The following is a 21,164-nucleotide window of genomic DNA, read 5'->3' on the forward strand; positions in this document are numbered from 1 at the left end:
ACCGTGTGTGTGTGTGTGTGTGTGTGGTAGCCATGAAAGCCCAGTGAAATAGCAAACAAACATAAAACAGCTGTCAGGTTAAAGGAAGGGAAGGAGAGGGGTCCAAACCAGACATAGAGGTAAACGTTGGCATGTTGACTCTCCGCCTCACACAGACGTCGCAGACAGAGGAGCTCTGTTGTCAGTCCTGTTGCAGGCAAACAAGCCAACTCATTCCAGAGGAAACATCGTGACCTCTGTCTGTTGTTTTACTGGAAACACTAAGGGTGTAAAAAACACACGTGATGGCGATAACAAGACACAAAAAGAAAGGTGAAGTTACAATAATTAAAATAGTGTCCACACAGATCTGCCATAGACTTTAAACCAGCTTCATGTTTTTTCTTGGTGTTGTGTTGTGTTTCTGAGTAAAAACAGTCGGGGGCTTAGGTAACGATTTGGCCCTGACCCCATGTATCAAAGTGGGTTGGCAGTTTTTGAGAGGTTAGAGTGAATTATAGCACATTGTAAAGAGAAATGTCAGAGCTGTACCATCATATTTATCTTTCCATATTGACACAGAAATACATGCATGTCACAGACATTTACAGTTTCACAGGAACATGTGATGTAAAGTCTCCTCTCTACACACAGAGCAGTGTTATGTCAGTTTTCACAAATGATTTATAGACTGATGATAAATAGGTTGTATAAAGATAGAATATCTTATTTGTTATAATTATCTGTTTTTTTACCAATGTGAATTGACTTGTTCAGCTTTAATAATGCAAACTTATAACTCAACATAGAAAATGAGTAGATCTTGAATTAAATAGTTAATGGATTCAACTTGTGTATAGGATTGTAATCATGCTAAAACCATATTTTTGACGCTTATAAACTACTTTTCTCACTTATATATCTAGTAGACTTCACAGTCTGATGTATTCAGCCTCAAAAGGCACTTTGTGTGCTTCTAATTCAGGTTTAATGTTTTCATTTTATCTCATAGTGTCACTATATAACCTCATGAAAGTGTCATTTTTACATATAATATTGTCAGTGTTATACTCCAAAGTGTTATAAAGACCAAAAAAAGTGCACTGCAAACATCTGTATGATTATTTTATTGTCCAATTTGTGTTGTATTATATTCATAGATTTTAACAAACATTACATGTCACCTTAAGGGATTCACCAACATACAGTATATCACTTATTATGGAAAGTATATAACAAAGGGAAAAAAAGGGCAAAATATTAGTGAAGTATAACCTTTTGCATTCTGGTTGCCTCAGAGCATAAAGTAATTGTTCTATTTAATCCAATTCTTAATCCATTTTCACAAATAACTACACTATATACAATATGTATCTTTATACAAACTTGACACAAGACAGTCATAATACAGTACAGAGAAAACAGTGAAAGTAATAACTAATTATCTTTGGTTATTTAACATCACACCATGATCATATTAGTATTGGGAAAAAATATTATAAGTAGCTTTTACAGCAGTTTCAAAACATTTCATTTAATGTTGATTTAAAAAAAAAAAAAAACGACTTCCAGATGAACAGTGGGTGTTGTTGAGTAACAGTCCATAGAAACAGTGAGTAACATGAGGGATACCGGTGTATGAATCACAGCTTCGGAGGAGGTGCAGCAGTGATGGGTGGAGGCAGACGACAGGAAGCAGATGTGGATGTTGCAGTGAATCCACGGTGGTTCTGCTGCTGCTGCTGCTGCTGCTGCTGACAGGAAACAAAACCAGTTAGCTGCTCCTGCAGAGAGTAAATAAACACAAGGTCAAACTGTGAGGTGGGTGGGAGGCTTTTTTTCCCCCTTCTCTCCCCCAAGAGTAAAACGAAAGCTGCCAACACTCACCCCTGTGTCCAGCTTTAAACTCGGCCCACCATGTTCTCCAGACGCTCTATTCTCCCAGACACATCGGCGAGTGAGGTCAGTCAAGGAAAAACTCATTCAAAAACACATTCACAGGCCACAACTACAGCAAGATGAGACACGCTCAGTCTTAAAAAATACACACGACACGCTGTTAATTCATATTACAATAACAAATCCCAGCAGTGTAGGAATAACCGGCAGCTGTCGGCTCAGTGAGTCGTGCTGCAGCAGCGACTGTTGTTTATAATAAAGCGTCCTCCACCTGAAACAACACAAAGGATATGCTTGGCTGTGAGCTGCTGGATGGCCGCCTGCGTCTGCTTCTGGAAAGCCAGCCTGGCTTCACATTTACAGGGATCCACTACCACCTCCGCCTTCACCGGTTGGGCTAGGGAGAAAGCAAATATCACATCAATGTAACAGATAGTGTGTGTGGGGGAGTGAAAAAGTGCACAGTACACACTCTTTTTTTTTTCCAGAGAGGTTTCTGTTCAAGAAGAAAAACCAAAGACGAAACAAATACACTCTCACTAAATACACTTCCTTAAATAATCCACATTATTCACCACTGACATCTTTCCACACATGATATCCACTTGTAAAATGACCTGATAATTATCCAATATTTATCCAAAATCTTATGCACAGTGATCTTAAAGGGATAGTTCAACATTTTGGCAAATTGGCCCCTTGCCATAATCCCTATAGTTTTAGCAGTAGGTTTGTTACCTTTAATTGTCGGTGCAAGCTATTTTTAGAACGGCGGAGCAGAGCCGTGAGCTGCTCAGAGCTACGCTACGGAGACTAATGGGATTTCTTGGTTTCCCTCATCAAACTCATCAAATACACAATCCAACAACTCCAAAACGCTCTGGTGGTCAAGTTGTGACCTGCACATTCACCACGCTATGAGATAATAACGGGACGTTACGAGAAAAACTGCCCCCAACGGGAACACGCATCAGTGGTTTTGCACGAATTTCCCTCTAAAACAACTCCGTCGCGTAACGTTCTGTTATTATCTCATAGCGTGGTGAATGTGCAGGTCACAACTTGTCCACCAGAGCGTTTTGGAGTTGTTGGATTGTGTATTTGATGAGTTTGATGAGGGAAACCAAGAAATCCCATGAGCCTCCGTAGCGTAGCTCTGAGCAGCTCGCGGCTCTGCTCCGCTGTTCTAAAAATAGCTTGCACCGACAATTAAAGGTAACAAACCTACTCCTAAAACTATATAAGGATTATGGCAATGGGCCAATTTGCCAAAATGTTGAACTATCCCTATAAAGCTTAAAGCATGCATAGGCTACTTTAAACTCTTGGACTGCAGTGGCATCTCAGCTAGAAGGTCATGTCACCTGCAAAAAATAACCACACAATGTGCTCTTACGTTTCAGGGAACAGGTTTTCTTGTCTGCATTCAAGATATAACCGGCCCGGCACTTGCAGTAAAAGGAGGCGTTGCTGCTGACACAGATGTGTTCGCAGTCGTTTCCCGCGGCGCAGGGGTCCAGACCTGGAATGAGCCAGATTTAGGACGGAGCTGTCAAGATGGCAGAATGAGAGCAGCTTCATCATGTGCCAGCATCACAGTGTACTGTAGGACATCACGACATGCTGACATAGTCATATTTGTGTGTACTTGACCACATGTCACGACATCTCAGCCAAGGTCAGTTGAAGAGCTGATGAGGTTCACACACAATCACACAACCCTGAAGTGCAACAGTTACAGGACAGGTACAGTGAAACACGATTTTATAACTGAGCTGGATTAGAAGACAAACATCAGACAGCAACACGATAACAAAATCAGGTCAACAGCAGAAGCACATAAGCCGTGAAGTCCGTGAAATCCTAGAGTAATAATCAGCAACAAGTTCTATACAATTAGTGACAAGTTTTAAAGGTCCAGTGTATAAAATGGGAAAGGAACAGTGACATCTAGTCTTCAGATTCTAGATTGCAGCGCTAACTCGGTCATTCGCACTCACCCCTCCCGTTGGTAAAGTGACAGTCAGAGGATGAAAAACTTCGGAAATGACTCCAATACTGCCGAAAATGCCTGTTAGCTGCCTGTTAAGGTGTTATCAACGTTAGCGCCATTAGCTCCGTTACCACTGTTAACGCTTTTAGCTCTGTAAACAGCTACAGTCGAACTGGAGCGGTCCATTTATTAAACGAAATAAGCGGCGCTACAAATAACCCGCGTACCTGTATACTGCATACGTGCGTCTGTGTTGTTACGTAAAGTTTATTGAACCAAGTTTGTCCCCTTTCGGCTACTGCATTCAAAGATGGGGATGCTTATGGCAGCGTTGGTTGGGTGCACCGCCATCTTTGTATTTAACTCATTCTAAGTTACGAGAAAGCTTTCATTTGTATGCGATTGTGATTAAACGTCGGCAAATATGTGTTTATGAAAGCAATATTTGATTTTTGCTAATAAAAAGCCAAATAAATTACACACTGTACCTTTAAAATTAAAATGAGATTAATTTCATTTCATTCTACTGTACATTTTAATAATTTAAAATAAAAAAAGGAGCAAGGTGTAAGCAATCTACAATGAAGCTTTGATTGCAAAACAACTAATGATCAACATTTATATATATTTTTTGCTTAAAACAGAAGCTGAAAGTTTAGGGTTTGCATGGCCCCCAAGACTTTCCATAGGTTTAGCTTTGCAGCTACAAGCAGGTTCTAGTGCCGACATCTGCAGTCCATGTGGGGGTTGAGGGCGTCTGCCGATTTCAAAGTTTATAATTCACCAATAAATAACAGCGTAAATGATCCACAAACTGAAACAACCCCCCTGGAGACTGTAGGTGCCCCTTACTGAGGAACTAGAACTAGGGGGGTTAAAGGGATAGTAGCATTTTTTTAAAGTGGGGTTGTATGATCTACAAATAGCCCCTAAGTACTTTAATTGCAGTAGAAGACTCTCTGCACTCCTCCCGTTAGCAACGCCAGCCCTGCCCAGAGATTTACAACATACAGTGTTGTGAATGGACCCAAAGAAACAGCCTATTTTCGTGGCCTAAAAGAGGTTTTACCTGAAAAAAAAATACACAGTTCCATTGTTCGCTATAATATAATTTTTTCCAGCCCTTCAAAGTACAAGAAAAACACAGTTTTTATTTGGACCTAACCGACTCGCGTATCTCTCCAGCCCAGGGTTAGCGCCCGCCGATCAGCAGTTGGTTAGGTCCAAATAAAAATTGCGTTTTTCCTGCACTTTGAGGAGCTGTGTTTTTTTTTTTCCAGGTAAAACCTCTTTTAGGCCACGAAAATAGGCCGTTTCTTTGGGTCCATTCACAACAATGTATGTTGTAAATCTCTGGGCAGGGCTATGGGCTGGCGTTGCTAACGGGAAGAGTGTAGAGAGTCTTCTACTGCAATTAAAGTACTTAGGGGCTATTTGTAGATCATACAACCCCACTTAAAAAAAAATGCTACTATCCCTTTAATGGCGGGAAAACGTCTCGCCGGCAGCCGAGCGGCTCCTCGACTTTGTCCTACCACACAGCGTCTCCCTGAACTTGGAGGTGAGCTTCTCGATGACGCCGTACGTCTCGACGTAGAAGACGTGGTCCTCCAGAGGGACGCTGGCCATCTGCTGCAGCGAGCGCATGTCGGCGCGGTCCACCCCGACGGCGTAGATCTCGATGCCTGCGGCCCGGGCCGTCGCGGACACCTCCTCCACTTGGTCTTGAGGCCTCCCGTCCGTCACGATGATGGCCACCTTGGCGATGTTCCTGGAGCGAGGTCTCGCGCCGGACGGCTCGGTGAAGGCCTCGTTCACCGCGGTTCTGATGGCGAGGCCGGTCATGGTGCCGGCGGCCAGGGGCTCGATGCGGGTGATGGCTTTCTTCATGTCGGGCTTGTTGAAGTGGTCCTTGAGCAGGAACTCTATCTTCACCGTGCTGGCGTAGTTGACCACGGCCACTCTGGTGTTCTCCGAGCCCACGTCCAGAGTGTCGACCATGTCGGCCAGGAAGATCTTGACCTTCTCAAACTCACCGGGACGAACGCTGCGAGAACTGTCGATGATGAAGACCAGGTCCAGGATGCGGCTTCTGCACTGAGAGTCTGTTTCTGGTGATCAACCAAACCATGGCAGGATTAAAGCAGAAGTAAGCGATATTTTTGTGTTAATATAAGTCTTAAATAGTTATATCTTCCGACAGCAATCACTTACATAGAGTGTTTGGACCGAAACACGGGTCTGTCAGTCACTCTGCTCTGCTCAGAGCCGAGGAGAAAACTTTTCTCGTATCCTACAAGTTTTATCCAATGAGGAGAGAGAACGGCATGAAGGGCTGTGTGTGCAGCCAAGGGATGCGCGTGAATGTGGTGACGTAGCGACGAGGACCAATAGATCCATGACGAGGGCGGGGGCTGCTAACTCCATCGGCTGACAAGACGTTATGGTGCGTTCAAGGCAACCCGTAACTCGTGTTTTTCCGACCTGTGAAGTCGTACCAGTTCGATCTGGTGCGAGTTCACGGGTCGGAAATTACGAGTGGCCGTTATAGTGACTTTCACCGGTAAAACAGGTCGGAAAAACACGAGTGGGTTGCCTGGAACGCTACAAAGTCGTAAGTTGTGACTTGAAGCTGTAATTTACGGTTTCAAAAGCCTGCCTGGAACGCAGCATTAGCCAAAACGACCGGATCGCTTACGTCTGCTTTAAGTCCATTTAATTCTCAAACCCAGTTCATCATTCAGACAGAAACATGTAAAACTATCAGATTCAACCTTGACACAGTTGATTATCAAAAAAAAAAAAAAAAACAGACGACTTTGGGATGCACAACAACACAGGGCATGTTTTTGCATCACCACAGTGTGAAGATAAAAAGGTTTTTCTGCTGAAATGATAGAGTATGCCTCAGTAAGACATACTGTGCATCATTTCAGAGCTTCAACAGTCCCTCAGAGACTTCTCGTTGATCTGATCCTTTCATCTCATGGCCCTGAATGAAAAGGATGCTTGATGCCCAAACATAAAAAGTGACATCACACCTAGAGATGGAGACAGTGTTAGGAGCCCTGCCTGACCAACCACTTACACAAACAGCACACAAAACTACACATTCATTGTTTAACATCAGATTCTCCCTCGTTTTTAAAGTAAGTGTGAACTCAGCTTGCTGCCTTCTTTAGTAGCTGCAGCTAAACTACTTTTTTTTTTAAAGGCATTAGCTTAATTTTGGGGGGGAAATACCTTTATTTACACATTGATACCACTCTGTTATATCTTTATTCTAGTTATTTAACCTCCATTTAACCAGGAAGTCAGTTCATTTTACATTATTTCTTTCACAAGATAAGAGTTGTGGCCATAATGGCAGCATAGCCTACTCAACACAACAAAACTTGATCTGACTCAACTTCACTGTGTCATATCCATTGATTTGTGATGATTAAAGCAGAAGTAAGCGGAATTTTTGTGTTAATATAAGTCATAGTTATATCTTCCGACAGCAATCACTTATATAGAGTGTTTGGTCCGAAACACGGGTCTGTCAGTCACTCTGCTCTGCTGTAAGCCGAGGAGTAGTGATGTGCAGATCGATACTGAAATATCGATACTTCCGATACCAGGTTTGTATGCTCTAGAATCGATACTCAAATGAAAATAGCGATACTTTTGATACTTAAGTCATTTGTGGGAATGCATATCATTAACAGGAACACAGTGGAAAGTGACTAAACTATTGAGATCTTGTCTAAATGACACGCGGTTGGTAGGAACTACTTTTTCTTCCGCCTGGGTAAGTGCGTAACGTGTAAGCGCAGCAGCATGCTGCTCACAAAGTCAGTCTGTGTAGACTAGAGTCAATGGTGGAGCGGAGAGGAGTCAGGTGTGGAGGTATTTCAGCGCCACAAACAGTGAAGACGAAGTCTGTAATATCTGTGGGAAACTAATAAACAATATTATAAATAAATACATAAAAAAATATATATAAATATTATGTTTGTTTATCATTTTTTAAATTTAATTCATGGTTTTATTATATTTATTATATTTACTTATGTTCTTTTTTTAGTGTTTGAAACACTATTGTCGGCTATAGGCTATTCTAAACGAGGCCACTACCTCAATATAGTTCAGAGTTTAAAGTAAATATGTTACTCTGAAGTCTTGCATCCTTAGGATAGGAAGCTATGACTTGAAATACAGTACTTTTTATTTTATTTTATTACATTTACCAGGCACATTAGGTGCATTTGCACAAAGTATCGGTATCGGATCGGTATCGGCGATACCAGCCTGAATTTTACTCAGTATCAGATCGGAAAGGAAATTTGTGGTATCGAACATCACTACCGAGGAGAAAACTTTCCTTGTATCCTACAACCTTTATCCAATGAGGAGAGAGAACGGCATAAAGGGGCGGTCCTCTCTGTGTGTGCAGCCAAGGGATGTGCGTGAATGTGGTGACGAAGGGACGAGGGCGGGGACTGCTAACTCCATTGGGTGACAAGAAGTTAGCCAAAACCACCGGATCGCTTACTTCTGCCTTAATCTGATGCTCGAACACCTAAGGTACAGTGTTTCCAGATGTTAGCTGGTAGGTTGACTCTGTCTTTGGATGGAGCTAAGCTAACTACATGCTGGCTTTAGGTTTATTTCACAGACAGACATAAGAGTGGCATCAAACATTTCAGGCAGAAGGAAAATATGTTTTTTTTTGCTAGTTTCTGAATCAAAACCAAATTATCTGACCTGAAAAGCATTATTGGAGGAGCATTATTTTTTTTATGATGGGATGGAAAAACCTGACTGGTAATATTCTACCTGTCTCCACAGGACTGATGGTGGTGATGGAGCCGCTTTGGGTACTGACCGGTAGCGTCACAGGAGGAGCGGTGGTCTCCACTGGCGGCTCTGTGGTCACCACCACCGGCATGATGGTTGTCAGCGGCGCCACCGTAGTAGTAGTTGCTGCTGCTGCTGCAGGGAGGGTTGGCGGCAGTGTTGGCGCTGGTGAAGTTGGGAGGAGGATGATAGGGAGGAGGGGTATGGGTACCACAGGGGGCGTTGGTACCGTGGTGGGGGGGGCTGCTGACTTTGTGGGACATGGACCTTTAAATTTGTGAATAAACGGGCCTTTGACCCTTTGGTGTGGATGGTAAACTAGAGGTGGAGATAGACCTTTGTATATGTGGTGCGTTTGAGGCGCCACCGGCCCTGCGAACCTGTGGTGGTAAGGCGGCATGGGGGCCAGGGCCGGGGGTCTGTGGTAAGTCACCGGTGGAGAGAGGGGAATAGGTCGATACACTACCGGTGGAGGGATCCTTGGTGGCTGGTAGTGGTAGTGATACCCTCCTCTATACGTGTAGTCACTTCTGTGAACTACAGGAAAACCACCAGAAAGGAAAAGTGATAGAGAGAACATTAGTAGGTTGAAAGGGCGACAGAGAGAGCTGTCTGTGTGTAAGATACAACTGTGTAGATAGAAAGTTGTTTGTGAAATAGACAACAACAATGACGTTTGCTTAGATTAGTTAAAGGGATAGTATCATTTTTTTTAAAGTGGGGTTGTATGATCTACAAATAGCCCCTAAGTACTTTAATTGCAGTAGCAGACTCTCTGCACTCCTCCCGTTAGCAACGCCAGCCCATAGCCCTGCCCAGAGATTTACAACATACAGTGTTGTGAATGGACCCAAAGAAACGGCCTATTTTCACGGCCTAAAAGAGGTTTTACCTGAAAAAAAATACACAGTTCCATTGTTCGCTATAATTAAATTTTTTCCAGCCCCTCAAAGTGCAGGAAAAACGCAGTTTTTATTTGGACCTAACCAACTCACGTATCCCTCCGCCCAGGGTTAGCGCCCGCCGATCAGCAGTTGGTTAGCTCCAAATAAAAACAGCGTTTTTTCTGCACTTTGAGGGGCTGGAAAAAATTATATTATAGCGAACAATGGAACTGGGTTTTTTTTTTCAGGTAAAACCTCTTTTAGACCACGAAAATAGGCCGTTTCTTTGGGTCCATTCACAACAATGTATGTTGTAAATCTCTGGGCAGGGCTATTATGGGCTGGCGTTGCTAACGGGAGGAGTGCAGAGAGTCTTCTACTGCAATTAAAGTACTTAGGGGCTATTTGTAGATCATACAACCCCCCAAAAAATACTACTATCCCTTTAAAGCATGAGTGTACATTCAGCCACCTGGTTGGTTTCAATTGTACTGTACAGTGCTTGTGAAACCTCCCAGTTAAGAATTTAGATTCCATGCAATGTTGTACTTGCATAAAGTATAAAATTTTGTTGTTATACTGTTGGTTAGATTATTGAAAGACAAAATATTGGCTCTCGCTAGGCTTAGATATAACCATCTGAATGTGTAATTACCAAAACCAACTTACAAAACAATTTGCATTAAAGTAAATTTTGTTATATTAACCTTTACTTTGGAAAATACTGAACTTTTAACTCCACTGCTTTTTTTTTGGCAGGATACATTTTCTACACAAAACAGCACATAAAGAGGTCTAAGTAAAAACTACCTTTACATTACATCGAAATGCTGCTTATACATACAATGAATGTATCGTATAGAGTAATATCTTGAACTTCACTTGAGCACAATTTAATTTTGAAAGCTGAACAAAAATCTGTGACATAAGTTAAAGTTGCAACAGAAGTTAAAGTTTTACACCTAAAATCCTGTATAATAAGTATTATCGCCTAAATGTACTTAAAGCAGATATCAGTGGCACGGCCGTTTCGGCTAATGCTGTGTTCAAGGCAGGCTTTTGAAACCGTAAGTTACAGCTTCAAGTCACAACTACGACTTGGTAGCGTTCCAGGTAACCCGTAGCTCGTGTTTTTACCGTCCTGTTGTCTGTGAAAGTTCCCTATAACGGCCACTCGTAACTTCCGACCCGTGAACTCGTACCAGATCGAACTGGTATGACTTCACAGGAAGGAAAAACACAAAGTACGAGTTTCCTTGAACGCACCATGAGTTAGCAGCCCCCGCCCTTGTCAGGCATCAATTGGTCCTCGTGCTACGTCACCACATTCACGCGCATCCCTTGGCTGCACACACAGCCCTTCATGCCGTTCTCTCCCCTCATTGGATAACACTTGTATCCCACAAGGAAAATTTTCTCCTCGGGTTACAGCAGAGCAGAGTGACGGAGAGACTCGTGTTTAGGCTGAAATACTTCATGTAAGTGATTGCTGACGGAAAATAGGACTATTTAGGACTTATATTAACAAAAACATTCCACTGATATCTGCTTTAAAGTATCAAAGTACAAATACTTGTTCTGCAGGAAAAAAGTGTGATTGATGTTATTACATATAACAATATTAGATTCGAGATTAAATATCTCTTTGATGCAACTGTGACTTCAAAAACCTTAATTAAAATTTTTTATACAAGTATTTGTAAGTCTAAACTTAAAAGAGTAATTTTCACTACACAGTCTTATTTTGAAAAAACAAAGGATACTATTAAATAAAAATGAGTGGAGTAAAAAGTGCAGCATTTCTTGTAGTTGAGTAGAAGAAATGACTAGTAGAATAGAAATACTCAAGCAACTAACAAACATCTGTACTTGCCTCAGTACAATATTTAAGTAAATGTAGTTTTCTTACTTATTACACACTAGTGTTTCTTTTACTGTACCAATTTTACTGGATTTCTTCCAGCTGTTCTAGAAACTAACAGCTGAAACTTTCCTTCAGGAGGAGTAAACAGGTATTTTGAGGCTCCAGTGAAACCTACTTGATGGATTCAGGGTCCTGTGTGGTGGTCGGCCGTTACTCCTGGTTTGAGCGTAGCTTTGTGCAGCGATGAGGTGAGGGTCTGCGGCACCGTGGTGGTGGTGGTATGTGCCCAGTACATCAGACAGCAGCAGGGAAGCACAGTAGACGAGGCTCCAGGGGAAAGACTTCATCTTATCTGCACACACAAGAGTCCTCCAGTGGTCTGTCCAGTCAGTCAGTGTCTGCTGCTCTCTGTCTCCGAGGGTCCCGACCGCCTCCTCATTATGAGCAGCTCTCGGTGCAACACGTCAAACCATCCACCCAATCCAGTGGTGGGACGGACATGACCTGCATGCCACGGTAAACAATGGTATGTGGAGGACTTTATGTAAAAAGATTTAAATAATCTGTCCTAATCACAAAAGTCTGGGCCGGGGGAGATTTACAACTTGATAGATGTTTCCCGCCCTCCCGTTTTTTTTTTGTTTTTTTTTCTGGAAAGCCGATTTCCTCATCGTGATCGAGGTTGAAGCCAAGATTTAAGAAATACAGAGGTCGACTCTCTAGTACCACTCAGAGATGTGACAACTCCACCAGAAACAGAAAACAATCTCAAAATGTAGTACTTGGATTTTCATATCTACTACAATTAACTTTTTTATATGTACTATATGACTATATAGAGAGATAAAGATTAGTAATCATCATCAATCATGTTAGAATAAATCTATATGTATATAAATATAAATATAAGAATATATTAGAATAAATCCAGTTAAATAACTCATAAATTAACTTACTGTATAGATTATAATGACTAGATAATTTGATAGATAAATTCAAGTAATAATGACTAGATAACTTGATAGATAATTTATGAATAAGGGGTGGGAGTAAATAAGTTTTACTTCTTCCCACTCCTTTTCGGATATGAAACAAACAAACAAAACAAAAAAATCAAATTACTTTTATTTTCAATTATTTTATTTTATTTTTTTTATTATATATATATATATATATATTTTTTTGTTCATATGTTGTTTTTGCAAAGTTTTTATATGTTATGTCTGTCTATTTCTGTATTATGTTTTATTTCTTTTAACATGTCCGAAATAAACTTAAACTAACTAACTAACTAACTAACTTTGCATGCAATACATTTTTCCTACAGGAGGGTGTAAATAGTCCTGAAGGCTTTTTTTTTAATTTGATGGAAAAAAAGTTAGCTTGAATATAAAATTTCATACACCAAACCTCACTACATAAATACTGAGTGAACAAACAGATCAAATCTATTGATATTTTAATGGCTGAGGAGTAAGATTGAAAAAAAAAAATGGATGGGATGTAAACATTTAAAATTAAATATGGATTGTATGATGGAGTGAGCTGTCTGCAAACAAGGATGGATGTTAACATTTGGGGTGTAATTTCAAATTATAGGTTTAACAGGCACATTTTATATTGTATTTTGTTAATATAAATCATCTTTTGACTCAGGCTAATTGTACCTGGTGACGGGCAAATCAAAAACACATTTGACCTAAAATTATTACTGAATGAAAATTACTATTGAAAGTGCATGGTGGCCGATACTTGCATAGTTTTCATTCTCACTTCTCAATGATGTTAAGAGTTTGAGTTTCAATGTTTTTCCTTAGAAGCAGAAGTTGACTGAACAATTTCACCTCCATCAGAAAAGCCAATGTGGACGAAAAAGTCCTTAAACTGCCATGAAGAGAAACTGAACATTTTTATTTCTGCATGAACCAAAGTCACAGGATATTCAAACTTTGAAATATCCTGTAAATATTTACGGTTAATGTCTTGTTTGAATTTACTTCAGCATATCTGACATGAACAAAAGAGTCAACCGGAGATGTAAATGTTCTGAAATGTTTATTGAAGTCAAACGTGTTTTCACTAGGATAAAATCATATAACCATTAAAGTAATGGGACGTGGGTAGGGGGTTGGGGGGGGGTGGGGAGGGGGTTTGGTGTGTTTGATAAGCATGCAACTACTTATGTTCACAAGACTAGCCGTTTGCTGCAGACTTGAGGTGACAGAGAGACAAAGAGGCATCGATCCGCCGTCAGTGCCCTCTGCTGTTTCTGTCAGACTCAGCTGGAAAACTAATCACTAGCTTTGCTAACACATCAGGGCGGGCGGCAGAGAGTGATGAAAATGTCAGAGGGAGGGGAGGGGTGGTGGTATTGGTGTTTGGGGGGGAGTTGCGTGAACTGAACCACAGCAAAGCTAAATAAATAACAGACAAAAAAGAGCTACAGACTCCATTCAAGACTGAGAACGAATAGTCTAGATATTAACCATTAGGGGAAAAAAACATAACACAATTGTACAATAAGAGCTATAATAAGTGGATTGTCTTAATAGTTTTTTTTGTTGTTTTTTTTACACTTCATATATCAATCTATAGATAGGATGGTGCTGGATTGATGAGAGCATTTCAAGCAATTTAAATTGTCACATGTATCCCTTTTACTAAGACATAAAAAAGGCCAGAGAGGAAATGGGCTGGTAGCTTCCATTGCTTTTCAGTCATCACATTCATTCATTCACTCATTTATTTATTTATTTATTTTATTTCACACAGAACCTCAAGTCTTTCCCACCTGTCTCCTCTCACACCCCTATGGACACTTTATAGAAACACAGCGGACCGGGTCGGGTTGAACAAAGCATCTTCAGTGGCCTTACACATACACAGTGGGTCGGGCGGGAGGGAGAGGGAAGGAGGGGGAGGTAAGGAGAGGGGATGGGATGTTGGGGTATAAGGGTGTAAATGGGGTTCAGAAAGGTTTTAGGGGAGGGAATGTAGGAATGCATATGATGGGTGTGTGTGTGTGTGTGTGCGCATGTGTGTGCATGTGTGCGTGTGTCTTGGCAACAACCGGTGCTGGTGCTTAAGCGGGCATGTAAGGAGGAGGGGGCTCCTTCTCTGGCATCTTCATCGCCATCTCATAGGTGGGCAGGATGTACTGGAGAAGAAAGAAAGAAAGAAACAAATAGACAATACAGTAAGTGTTAACATGGAAGATTAAACTGTGATATTTCTGTAGGATGCACACAAGATCGTGAAGCTGTGTTGATAATATTGATACACATTTGTGCTTCACGTTTAACTTGTGTCAGAATAGCTTATTTGCCGCTATAAATGCCAGATTCAGACTGGTCAACTCCAATTTTCTCCACCAACTTTACCTCACCCCTCAAAAATTATTACACTGGTATAATCCCTCAGTTTCAAATATCTGTTTCAGATGCAGTATTGCTGAGGGTACCATGCTACATTGCGCAAAGTTACTACATTTTGGTGCGATACATGCGACACGCTGACCAACACCATGGATACACCGATCCCATTAGATCCAGGACTCTGTCTTTTAGGAAACGTAACAAACTTGAAACTACACAGCATCACAATGTAATGATTGTCTATTTTGTCTACACATATTGAATTTATATTTGTTTTGCTGCCCTTCTTATAATCGTAGTTTTTCTGTGTTTTTGTTTGTTTGTATGTTTTGCTGTTGTTTGTTTTTCTTTGTTTTATTACCTGTCATGTGTACTTTTGTTATATCTCTGTTTTTTTTTCTCTTTCTAAAAAATGCAATGGAAAAATTCTATAAAAAATTAATCACAAAAAAAAAGGTTGTCTATTTTATTTTATTGTATCTATTTAATTATTTCTAAATAATTTTATTATTATTTATTTGTTTGTCTTTATTATTTATTCTACTTGAGTTGAGTTGTACTGCTTTTGCATAACTGAAAACTTCAAAATAAAGTATTAAAAAATAAAGTAAAACATTTGTGCTTCACTACAGGGCTAAGAAATTAACAAATTACAGTTATTATCAATACCCACTAAAGTAAAGTTTGATGAGCTCTTCTATGCACAATGACACAATGAGGCTGCAGCCATGGGCTACCAAGGCTGTCACCATGGGGACAGGACGCCACCTGCTGACTTCACTAAAGTATTACACACACTGCTCCATCTGAAGTGTGTTTGCCTCATGCGTGTAACTGCTCATCGGTGTGCCTATGGTCAGTCAGAGAGTTGTCTCAGACGGCTCCTTTACCTGGGGAGGGGTCTCGAAGGCGGGGTAGACGGCGATCTCTGGCATGTTCCTGTTGTTGATGTACTTGTAGCAGTTCCACACACAGTTGATCAGGTAAGCCTGCACAGCACAGAGAGGGTTGCATTTGAATGTTTGGAGTCAGGTTGAAGGTGTTTCATTTCTACATGTTTGATAATGCAGGAAAATGTGACTTTGACAGTTATATATTAAGTCAGCTCCACTGTCATTGGTACGATAATACAACAGAGTGGTTGCCTGGCTCTGGAAACCATGTCTTGAATTGATTGATTGATTGATTGATTGATTGATTGATTGATTGATTGATTGATTGATTGATTGATTGATATCTTTATTTCGATCATGTAAACGACAATGTAAAAAAAATAAAATAAATAAGATAAAATAATAATATAATAAGGAAATAAGTGAACAGCAAAAATGTATGCACAAAAAAAAGTAACATCTCATAAGCAACGCAGTTTACATGAGCGAAAAGGAGTAGGAAGAAGTATAAACTTATCTAATCCTACCCCTATAATTATATATAATATTTAACTATATGTTCTAATTAAACATTTTACACATTACACATTTTAATCCAAATAGTAAGTAAGCAAACACCTTGTGTGAATTATTCAATGTACCTCTGGAGAATCATTTCTTTATGTCTCTTTTTAAACATGATTACACTCGAAATGTTTTTGATTTCAGTACTCATATTATTCCAAAGTTTTACTCCACAAATGGTGATACAGAAACTTTTCTTTGTTGTGCGAGCTCTACCAACCTTTAGATCAGGGGTACTCAAATACATTTGTCGAAGGGCCAGAATTTTTCTTAACAGACACCTTGGGGGCCGCACATCCAAATAGGCCTAGATTGAAATTAAATTAACCTTTTTCGTCTAATAATTTAAATATTTTTATTTTACTTGTAAGCACATCATTTTTATTTATACACTTCATGGTGTTTTGTATGATATAAAATGAAAAATCTTGACATTATCATATCATCATTTACATATCATGCTGGAGCTTTACACTGCTGACTTGTATCCTCAGACATGCCCTGTGATTTTCAGCTTAAATATGACCTGACCATCACAGGACGTCTGACTCTGTTCTGAGGATACAAGTCATTGGTCCTGAAATGTGTGTTTCTCTTCTATAATACACATTCTACATCTCAGAGGCGACGTCTTTCCACACACGGGCTTCCTTCACCTGTCAAACGAGGCAGAGCTCAGTGGGAAACAGTAGGAGAGACACAGGCCGATGGCACCGGGACACAACAGCGGGGGGGGGGGGGAGCAGGTCGTGCAGCTGTGCGCCACAGACGTGCACGAAAACACAATTGCGTCTCATCAAATGCGCGCGGCTACGGCTTTTGAGTTGTGCGCGTGCATGACGCGCGGCTACATTGAATGGGTTTGAGCGCGCGCAAAAGACGCCTCATCTGAACGGCCCCATGCATGATGCACACACAGTTGAACCAAGACGGCGGTGAAAATCACCCACGGTCTCTGCAGACAGGCAGGGAAAACCCTGCAGTCCAGCCCGCTCCCCAAACACTCGCGCATGGTGATTTGGGTTCGTCGGCGTTTCTGTATCCCAGTGCAGGGCCTCACAGGCACACAAACGGAGCGCACGTGTTTCCATGTCCCAGCGCTTTGACTTACAGGCGCACGGAGCCCGAGAAATACAGTATACAGTAATATGTAAACTAGTAGAACTCAGTCGCGGGTCTGATTGGAAGGTTCGGCGGGCCGGATGCGGCCCGCGGGCCGCCTATTGAGTACCGCTGCTTTAGATATTATTTCTCTCTTAAATCATAACCTTGCTCTCTTTCGTGAAACATTCTCTGAATGTTTCTTGGTAGCATTGGTAGCAATTAATTCCTTTACTGAACGCATGGACAATCCATTAATAGTTTTCTAATTTTACTATCTTTCATTCATCATGAACCACTCAGTATCGTCCTTTTCATATAAGTTTGCTATAGAGGGTATGCGTTTACGTCACGTTGCCCTCGGACTGAGTGGCAAAACAAACCTCCCTCAACGTGCTAGCGGATAGCAGTGGACTCATAAACTGGATAAAATATCTTATATCAAAACAAATTGATGTCAAAAGGAACCAGCTCCCCAAAACCGTCTGCTCCACGGACACTTCCTGTAACACACAGTGTGACCGCGGTACCTGCAGAGTGACTGACAAAGGGCGTTCACACCGGACGCGATAGACGCGAATGGAGCGGCAACTCTACATTGAAAATCAATGTAAAAGGCGCGATGACACGCGATTCAGGCGGAGGCGGCGCGAATGGAGCGTCTGGCGCGATGAGACGCGGCGCGAATGAAGCGGCGCGTCTGAAGCGTCTGGAGCGGCGCGAGTAAAGTTGAAAATATTGAACTTTTCAGGCGGCATCGCGCCACGACATCCAATCAGCGACGAGTTCAAGCCGACGACGTCACTTCTCTGTACGGTTGTTTACACTGAACAACACATGAAGGAGAAGCTAATTGTATTTTTTTTTTTTAAGTATTTTTTGGGGGCTTTTTTGCCTTTTAATGCACAGGACAGTCGAGAGAGACAGGAAATGGGAGGCAGAGATGGGGGGGAATGACATGCAGGATAGGGCCGCTCGGCGCGGGATTCGAACCGGGGTCGCCTGCAGTGAGGATTATAGCCTCAACACATGGGGCGGGTGCTCTACCAATTGAGCTAAACACCGCCCCAGCTAATTGTATTTGAGCTGTGTGTGGGCACCGCTGCCGTCTTCTACACAGAGTGAACAAAAAAAAAAACCAAAAAAACACACACACACAGTGAACCCAGGCACGACGGCGGGTGGTTTTCCGGTGTTTCTGAGACTTGTACAGCAAGTACAGTGCAGCAACGGTGGTGATATCACCCACGATCGACGTGGAAAGAGAGCAGGTTGAGTACCGGTTTTCAAATGAACGGGCGGAGCGTCTAGAGCGTCTAGCGCGAATGACGCGATGGACGCGAATGATCCAAAATGACCAAGCGGCGCGAATGAAGCGTCTGGCGCGATTGTATTCGCGTCTATCGCGTCCGGTGTGAACGCCGCCACAGACTCACTGTTACTGTGCAGAGGGACGAGATTACAGCTGTTACTGTCGTCCTGACAGTGACTCCCGACGCTTAAACACAAGCTGCTTTTATTCTGAAAAACTCTAACCAGTCAAACTGTAGGATGTGTTAGAGGACTAATTTATCTGTCTAAACATCATAACTATGACACCTGAAACGGTAAACACAGCTGATCGATTGAAAAAAATGACCGCTCCAGTGAATTTTCTTTCCGTCATTGAGAACAGGTTCTTGAATGTAACTCAGTCAAAGTGAGACGTATCCTCAAGATTTTTAGCAGCTCTGTTAGGTCATGCTGCTTTACATGCTGGCAAAGCTAGACATGTCAGACTTGTGTGGGCTCGGAGAAAATCGCTTTGTTACTTGCTCGTTTTTAAACTTTGGCGGCTCTGCCACTCAGTGGACGTTCCACAGCGACTTCCGAGTACCGTGACGTCATGTGCATTATACCCTCCATTAATGAAACAAACCGTTACGCGTTACATAAACCAGGCTCAGCCGTTAATAACCACTCAGTTCACCTTGAGGATGATGAGGAAGGCGAAGAAGACCAACACGAAGAGCAGCAGGCAGCTGGAGTCCAGGGACAGGAGGTTGTCCTTGTAGGGGAAGTCCGGCTGAGGAGGAAAACAACAGACGATGTCAGATAATCAATAAAACCTCTTTAGACTAATTCAGCTCACATCACCATCAACACTACCGCTGAATTAATAAGCATTATAAAACGGAAAGGTGAAATCCGGCGATCTGATTGGCTGTTAACCGTGGTATATTGAGCATATACCACGGCTACTATTCTAAAGCCTTATCACAGCTTAGGCTATCACTCCGCGTCAGGCACGCACGACTGGTATGAATGGAAGTTGTTATCATGTATCCATGACAACGGACTGTTGCAGTCCGTAGCAGAGGACAGCTGATATTTTTACGATGTTAAAAAATGGACTAAAGTAGTTGAATTCACATGTTTAAGGTTAACTTTCACCTCCGAGCAGGGTTAACAACGGTAGAGGGGATTGAGCAGTGACTTTCACCTGAAAAAAAGCGGAGGAAAAGACGAGATGCAGAGCTACTAGGAGCTAACGTCTGGAGAGGTGGGACTATTTTTTTCACAGTGAGGCTATTTTATTGGATAATATGTATTTATGGTTGAATAAAACTACATGAAATTGATTGCGTATCCCTCTTCCATATTGCCTTTATTGGTAACCGTTTTTCGCGTCGGGCCGAACAACGCCCCTTAGCCATGGTATAATGAGCATATACCACGGCCTGTCGTGATATATTGCTTAAATAAACCAGACTGCTATGAGGGCTTGAGGCTGAGGAAACAACATAGTGAACAAAGTAAACATAGCAACAGGCTAGTTAACAGCTCATTTACTTTTTCCTCATTGTTCCTCTCAGTTTCTTTAAACGTGGAATAAAAGTTTCCTTTTGAAGATGGACACAATTTGTGAATATGTAGGTTTAACAGATATAACCTAACTCCAACTAAACATGCAGTGAATTGGTTATCTTATTTATTTATTTATTTAAAGTCAGTATTGGTTGTCCGTGCTGAAACATGAAGAGGTTTTGCGATTGTGTCGAGGTAACATCAGCAGTGTGGGCTGCTGGGCCGTACCAGCTGGTCCAGGTAGTCCTTGATCCTGGGCAGGTAGGTGAGGGAGCTGATGGCCACCAGGCAGCTCAGGGCAAAGTCAAAGAGCTGGTAGCAGAAGAACGGGATCAGCCATCCGTCACGGTGCTGAAGAAATCAGAGACAAGAAATCAGAAAAAGGTGGAAAACAGTGACTGAACAATGGGGGAGATCTGATTCATTTTTTTTTTAAAAGAACCTCCTGCTTTGTGTTTTCAACCTAACCTCTACACATTCATTTAACATTCTTCCATGTGGGCAGGTTATTATTATGAGCGCACTACCTAACTTCTGCCACTAGGGGTCTCACAATCAAAACAAACAACAGGAGGATTCCTTCAGTGTCAAGGTTTTGGAGCTTCTGGCATTATCAATAAAAATCCTCTCCTTCGCTCCAAAATAAATCCATTAACTCTAAATTAAGCAGCTTCATGTCAAATATCAGTGTTTCATTACACACAGGATGACTTGGAGGAGCTGGGGGCCGACCTGCCACAGTCAATTTCCTCAGCTTGTTTCTCTTATAACCTATAATCCAGATGTCTGACGATTTAAAATACATTGTTTAAAAATATCAAAGATCTAAAAATGTTTTCTAAAATGTGGTTTAAATTTGGATTTTAAAAAAAAGTCAATTTTGACCATATCTGTCAGACAACACTACATGCCTAAAGGACGTAT

At 41.6% G+C, this 21,164-nt stretch overlaps 2 protein-coding genes across 3 annotated transcripts; both read right to left on the reverse strand.

The window, feature by feature from the left end:
* Window positions 1-1,867: 1,867 nt before the first annotated feature.
* matn3a (matrilin 3a) lies at window positions 1,868-11,874 on the reverse strand. Of its 2 annotated transcripts, XM_085770487.1 has the most exons (5): window positions 11,637-11,874; window positions 8,693-9,250; window positions 5,407-5,982; window positions 3,275-3,400; window positions 1,868-2,275 (listed from the first exon to the last, which is right to left on the reverse strand). In XM_085770487.1, the coding sequence occupies exons 1-5, from the start codon at window positions 11,806-11,808 to the stop codon at window positions 2,097-2,099; spliced, it is 1,611 nt and encodes a 536-aa protein (XP_085626613.1). In that variant the 5' UTR covers window positions 11,809-11,874; the 3' UTR covers window positions 1,868-2,096. The 2 variants fall into 2 exon arrangements, with proteins under 2 accessions (XP_085626613.1, XP_085626612.1); XM_085770486.1 differs by lacking the exon at window positions 8,693-9,250 and having other exon boundaries at window positions 11,637-11,866.
* A 1,625-nt stretch (window positions 11,875-13,499) lies between these two features.
* On the reverse strand, window positions 13,500-20,600 carry laptm4a (lysosomal protein transmembrane 4 alpha; the record flags this gene model as incomplete). The annotated part of the gene is made up of 4 exons (XM_085771710.1): window positions 13,500-14,618; window positions 15,726-15,824; window positions 19,363-19,458; window positions 20,469-20,600. Coding segments are annotated over 4 exons (402 nt in total), but the record flags the coding sequence as incomplete, so codon positions are not given.
* Between the last annotated feature and the right edge of the window lie 564 nt (window positions 20,601-21,164).

Source organism: Trachurus japonicus, chromosome 24 (assembly GCF_045865225.1).
Source record: "Trachurus japonicus isolate A0001 chromosome 24, Traja_1.0".
NCBI classification, from domain to species: Eukaryota; Metazoa; Chordata; class Actinopteri; order Carangiformes; family Carangidae; genus Trachurus; species Trachurus japonicus.